General features: G+C 36.5%; 1 protein-coding gene across 1 annotated transcript in view; it reads left to right on the top strand.

Annotated features, from left to right (window-relative positions):
• Positions 1 to 6,577, top strand: part of DYNC1LI2 (dynein cytoplasmic 1 light intermediate chain 2) — a 26,138-nt gene that overhangs the window by 2,951 nt on the left and 16,610 nt on the right. The window contains exon 3 of the mRNA XM_085306448.1: positions 3,960 to 4,190. Within this exon, the coding sequence (XP_085162574.1) occupies positions 3,960 to 4,190 (231 nt within the window). The remainder of the gene's footprint in view (positions 1 to 3,959; positions 4,191 to 6,577) is intronic.

The raw sequence follows: 6,577 nt of genomic DNA, 5'->3' as shown, positions 1-6,577 counted from the left end.
AACAGATTTGTTCTTTACAGGAAAACATACTTTGGTCATAGTGCTGAGTCATTATCTACCTCCCCCTCCCCCCCCTCTATGAAAATCTTAAGGGAAGTCATCTTCTGTCTTGCTTCTTATTTCTTCCCTTAGCCYCCCCCTACCCTTCCCCATGACCTGTCGTCATCTTTGGGAGATTGCTGAATCAGACTCTCTRCATTTGAGGTAGAATTATTCTAGATTGCTAAATACATAATTTAGTTTGTAGTTATTTCTCTGTAAGACCAGCTCAGTGATTAAACTGTCCTTTCTTTTATAGGAATGTTAAGCAAATGCATAGAAAACTTGGATGACAAAGATACATATGTAACCAATAACTTGATAATTAGCTGGTTCAGTTCTATTTCTGTCAGACATTAGTCATTCAATGTAACTTGCATTACTTTGGTCCCTAGGTCTCAAGATAACTTAGAATAAATCCACTACTGAATCTGTACCTGGAAAATCTCCTTTCTAGGGTACTATCTCAAATTCTACCTAAGCTAAGGCGTTTGTTCAAGGAGAGGTTCGGGGACGCCTGACAAGCTATCCTGAAAGAGAGGATTCCTAGATCGTTAGCCTCAGGTACAATATCCTTGGAGCATATGGCTTCTTCTACATATGTGACATCTTAGCTCATCTGAATGAAAGCATTTATAGCACTAACTGTAAATTTAACTAAGAATATTAAGTGACCTTGAAGCTCAGACCCTAGAGTGCTGTGTTAGTGGAATTTCCCAGGGAACATGGTAAGTAAGATTTAAATTTTGACCTTTCTTTGTGATGAGCAATGTTTTGTGCCTGTGCTGGATACTCAGCTTTTGAGAGCTGAGAGTCTTAATGCGTGGGATATGGAAGAAACGTTCTGCGTAATTGTGTTATAAGACCTGTACTTGTAGTGTAGTTTTCAGGATCTCTTGCAGTGATGGGGCAGAGTTAAAGCAAGGATATGCAGCAAGACAGTGAGACATACTACATCAACTGGTAGGTAGCTCATTTTGTAGAGTGCTGTGTAGATTAGCAGACARTTACAAACACCACTGAGAATTTTCAGTTGAACTGCATCAGATCACAAATGCAATACAATCAGCTGTGCAGGTGAAGTAATCTTTTTTTTTTTCCTGCCTCAGTCATGTTGTATGTGCATATTCCAGTTGAATTGGTTGTTCCAGCATGAGCCAAGTGGTGCTGTTATGCTAATTTCTAATGGGAAGCTTGGTTTTTGGTCAACAATTCTGAAGTAGTTTTCTTGAAAATGATTTTTCCCTCTTCTGCTTCTTGCTTCTCTTCACAGCTTGGATCAAGGATATCTATTTTAGATATATCCAGTTAACTTTGATATATTTTAAATAAATACAGGACATGTAGTTGCAGTTCATGGAATAACTATCTACAATAAAATTCATCAAAGACTGAAAACAATTTCCATAGCTAAAGGGATAGCAAAACATTGACAGGATTTAAAGAGTATTACAATAACTGATAAACTACCCTTTCTAATAAGTAGCACTTTTTTCAGCAGGATCTAATAATTGTTTGCTSTGTTTTATCATCTCATGTCATAGCCACTTTAAAAGATAGAGTTAACAKTCATGTCATATGACTAACTGTGAGCTTCATGGAGTGCTGATGAAGTTGGATTTGCCACCAGGTCCTTGCCAAAGGTGTAAACAAACTGATGTATTTTTAAGTGTGTTTTTACATTCACAGTAAATGAAAATCATGGATCATACCTGATGGTCTTCCTTTTATTGTAAGAAAGGAAGAAAACCTTTCATTTCCATACCRTGTTATCTTCAAAAAAGAATTATGTCCTGTATCTATGTGAATGTTAAGCGTACATTCTTCCTGGCAGATTGATTTCATCTAGGTAGTAGTTTCAGTCTCCATATTCTAGATGTTAAGTAGAAACAAAGCTCTTCAAGTAAGACAAAGGTGCCTAGCAAACAAAAATTCTGTAACATTTAGCTTTAGTCTTAAAGTTACTCAATGAATAAGAATGTTCATTAGTTTTTGTTATCCACCGAGGTCTGACGATCTTCTTTGTGGTGGAAGCACTTGCCACGAGAATSTATGGAAGTGCTAATGCGAGTTGTAAATTTTCACAAACTTAAATTTGATATTTAAAACCTTAATGTGTTCTTCAAGAAGGCATTTGTGCTATCAGATGTCTATTAATAACCTTAAACTGTACAAAGGGGTTTTTATTGACTGGTAGGTTTTTTCCCAGTAGTAGACAAAGGATTCTTCTAGAATGCAAGGGATAAGAGAGCCCTACATAGATGTTTCATTTATTGTGTGTATGTTCACATTGTATCTTAACTTACTCTTTCTATTTTTCTAAACTTCTAGGAGATTTTTTTTTCCCCTCAGATTTTAAACACCTTCTTGGTCGTCTTGTAGCTTTAGATTCATACRTGCAGTGCTGTGAGACTCCTTGGTCATACCAGGGTGACATTTTCCTGAAGTTTGTGTGGAAGGATTGGGGGACAAGGAGAAGCAGAGACTAACCTAAGTGTTGAATATGCAAAGGAGCATTGCTTAAGTACCACAACATACTATTTTAACTGTTTACTGCAAATTATAGTTCTGAGGTGCACAGTTGGAAGTGAAAAGATCTCAAATTAAAAGCATAACTGTTGGCCTATTTGTATGATGAGTGGTGTTTGAATAACTTAGGATAGTAGGAATATAATAAAAATGCTGAAGTAACACTGCCCATCTACTGCATTTAGACTGTCATCTGTCTTTAATTTGCAATGTTTAGTAGATCTTGTTTAAGACCTGATTAGAAAGACAGTATGTCTATCTCTATTCTTTTCTCCTTTCAGTTTCCATAGTCAAGTGTTTGTCTTTTTCTGGAGCAAGTTTGGTAGTTTTTTTTTAATCCTCATGAACTCCTCCTTAAAGGTCTCACAGCCAGAGAGACTGTATTTATTTTATGAAATTGAATGATTTAGAGCACAGAACAAAGAAATATAGTGGATCTGAGTAATTATAAAGTAGCAGTTTTGAAAATTTGAGGTCTGTAGTGATTTATTTGCTGATCTAGTTCATCTATTTCAGAATTCACCTATCTTGTATGTAATACTTGCAGAGACAGGTGTTGATGCCGCATTTTTGGTTTGTTCTATTCTTGCCAAAGTTCATGTTTGGGAAATTTGTTTCATGTCAGTTGTCCATCCCAGCTGATTTGTTTTTGCATTTCAACAAAAACTGTCCAGTCACTATCAAAACAATGGGGAGAAGAAACACAAAAACTAAAATACAAAATCTTTTGTCCAGTACTTGCTCTCTGAAGAGGCTACAAGTAAAGCCAATGTTAAGTCAGCATGACTTAAGAGCAGATAGAACAGCTTAAAGCACAACTATTACATTTGGTAGGTTGTGAGTTTATCCTATGTTTACCCCTCCTACTCCTGTCCCAGAAACTTAAGCTGCTTATTACTTGTATCTTGTTTGTGGATTACTTTTGTTGTGAGATGTCTTTAGTATGTTAAAACAGCTTATATATCTGTGTGACACCCAAGGCTTCCCTGCTGGACTCAGCTATAATGATTGATCCCCTTTTGAACTTGGAGTTATGTATATGTAACACATCTCTCTGGTTTACTTGGAACGTACATATTTCAAATTTGGCAGTACTATGCAGAATCTAAAAAAACATTGTGCCARCTGTCATTGGTAAAAGCCAAAGAAGGTAAGTTACCTTTTAAACTAAAAGATCCTGAACTGCAGAGAAATCTTGTTGGATGGAGGCACCTACAAATTAATTTGGGCATTTACACATGTATCTGTGTTAGAAGCAAAGAGGCAGGACCTGCTGGCAGCCAGGTACTAGTCTTCCATTTAACACTGTAATGCATTCTTCTGTTTACTCATAGACTAGCAAAGCAAAGAGCTGACATCTTTCGAGTTAAAGCTGTACCTTTTCTTTTCAGATCATACTCGCTGTAATGTTTGGATTCTGGATGGAGACCTATACCATAAAGGGCTGTTGAAGTTCGCGGTTTCTGCAGAATCCCTGCAAGACACCATTGTAGTCTTTGTTGCAGATATGTCTAGACCTTGGACTGTTATGGAGTCTTTACAGAAGTGGGCCAGTGTCTTGCAGGAACATATTGATAAACTGAAAATTCCTCCAGAAGAGATGAGAGACATGGAACAGAAGTGTAAGTCTTTGTGCATCCCCATATTCTTATCCTTTCCTATTCAATCTTTAGGATAGCTTTCTAGAATTTTCCTTTTTGCTGACCTTCTTTTGCTATGATAAATTTCTCTAGATTTGTGTTTTGAGAATGAGTTGGCTAAGAGTTGCTTTGAAGTTGTGGTTACAACTCTAATTCAGATAAATTCTATTAGACTTTAAAAGAACTCTTCCATTTTTTCTATGCTAACGAAACTTTAGGTGAATTAATAGTTTAAATACCTGCAGTAATGAGATCTTGGTTATTTAATTTWAAAAAGACCAGGTCTTAAAAAGCTAATTTTATACAGAATCACAGTTTTAAAATAATGATAAAAATCAGTAGAAAAATAAACATACCCACTTTCACTCAGGATCCCACCAGGTCCCATTTCTTTATTGTGCTTATCTCCCATTATCTTCCAGTAGGTTTCCTTTTCTTTTTCTTTTTTTTTTTTTTGTTTTCTTTTCTTTTTCCTTGTTTCTTACGAGTCTCAGACAATGATCCTGGTATGTCTAATTGTGTCTCAGCATAGCTGTTCCTCCCCTGTGACTTCAGGAATGTTGTATAAATTAACCTTCTTTCCTGGCATATCCATGGCAGGAAACAATCTGACACTGGCAAGCAGTTATCACTGCAGAATTGTTCCCTGGAGCCTCAGTTCTTTTTGTTTTATTTACTTATTTTTATTCATATTGAAGGAATTTGTTTTGGAGAAATTCAATGAAAATGATCTTAGCAACGTGCATTCCTTTTCAGCTGATTTAGACTGATCCTGACTGGCTGCTGCTTYTGTTCAGCGCTAGTGGCTAGCATACTGGAGGGTCTAAACCTTGTAAACGCTGTCTAGTAGCTTGCTTGCATTCACTTTTGGGAGCGATGTAACCTGTTTGGCATGTGGACGTTCAGATATATCTGTATAGCTGATCTCCTTTCTGAATGTTAAATACTGCTTCCCAAAAGGGTGGTGCATACAGCATACTGGTTGGAGTTTATACTTAAGTTTTAAAACTGTCTGGGATTTGATCATTAGGTTATTTTTTTATTTTTAAAAAATATCTGACGATTTTTAAGAGAAAAAGCATTCTCACTTGGGGGGGGGCAATCGATAAGGTAGAAAGGCTATGCTTAGCTGCTTCTAGTTTCAAAATACAACAGTTAACCCAGATTTGTATTTTGCTGAGACATACTGAAGTTTATGACAATCCAAATAAATGTGGATCTTTTTGTGCACTTAAAGTTGACTTTTGAGAAGACAAGTGTTTTCAGCTTCACTAAGAATGTACTGTGTGGAAGAGCCAGTTACAGTTGTAGCAACACTTTAGCACAACGTGTGGGGAACCTAGAAGACATTCGAGTAGTACTATCATAAAGATTTATAAATTAAAGTGTCTTAGAAGTTACTAGTTTCTCTTGCACTTTAATAGAATCAAGGGAGAAAGAAAATTTAGGGAGAGCCTCCTACTGCACGGGCTGCAGGACTCTGCTGCCATCCTATGGCTGAGCAGTGAACTTCAGTATCATGATGCAGGTAAAACAAGGCTATCTCCATTCAAACTCTCCTCCCACATGTTTTCTCATTTGCTGTATAGGATGCTTATGTCATCTCTGATTACGTATMTGTTCTTGCATCCAGACTATGTGTCAGGTCAAATCTGTGCTCAAAATTAGGCCTTCACAGTTTGTTATTTTCTTAACAACATAATTGTTCCAAAAGTAATTCCTAGTATAGTTGTGAATATATTATTAACAAAACTCTCTCGAAAGTATAAAGCACACATCCATGAAGAACACTTTGTGACTGTGGTCCACCAAGAAAGCTATACCAGCAGAGTTTTTCTAAGCTATCACTTAGAAAATTCAGAATGCACTGTATTTTAATAGCTCTGATATGAGAAGAATCTGGCTGATCAAATAATTACGTAAAGTTGACAGTCAAAACACAGAGGAAGGATCTCGAATGAAAAGATGTACCAGATTCATGCCGGTAAAGCCCCATTGCAGCACAATGCCATGTAGGAACAGTCTAGTCTGTTCCTAGACTTCAGCTTGTATAACTCTATTCCTTTAATCTTGCTTCTAGACTTAAGCTGATTCATATGGACCAAGCTGAGTGTCTGCACTAGCTATTACCCCCAAGCAGTTCCAGTAAACAGTAGTTCCTGTTTACTAGAATAATCTTTTCTTGTAAGCGTTACCCCACAAGCATCCATCTGAAGTGCTGCTAGGTTGTTCTTTCTCTCTTACTAGGATCTTATTACCAATATCCAGAAATCCTTTTGTTAGCTCACTGCTCTCTACTGAATTGGACTTTAGACTGCTTTTTTTTTTTTTTTTTTTTTTTTTTTTTTTTTTTTTTTTTTTTTTTTTTT

Source organism: Rhea americana, unplaced genomic scaffold, assembly GCF_003343005.1.
Source record: "Rhea americana isolate MKP2758 unplaced genomic scaffold, rheAme1 scaffold_24, whole genome shotgun sequence".
Taxonomy (NCBI): Eukaryota; Metazoa; Chordata; class Aves; order Rheiformes; family Rheidae; genus Rhea; species Rhea americana.
The sequence above is the reverse complement of the archived record's forward strand: the minus strand, read 5'-3'. Positions and strand labels throughout refer to the sequence as shown.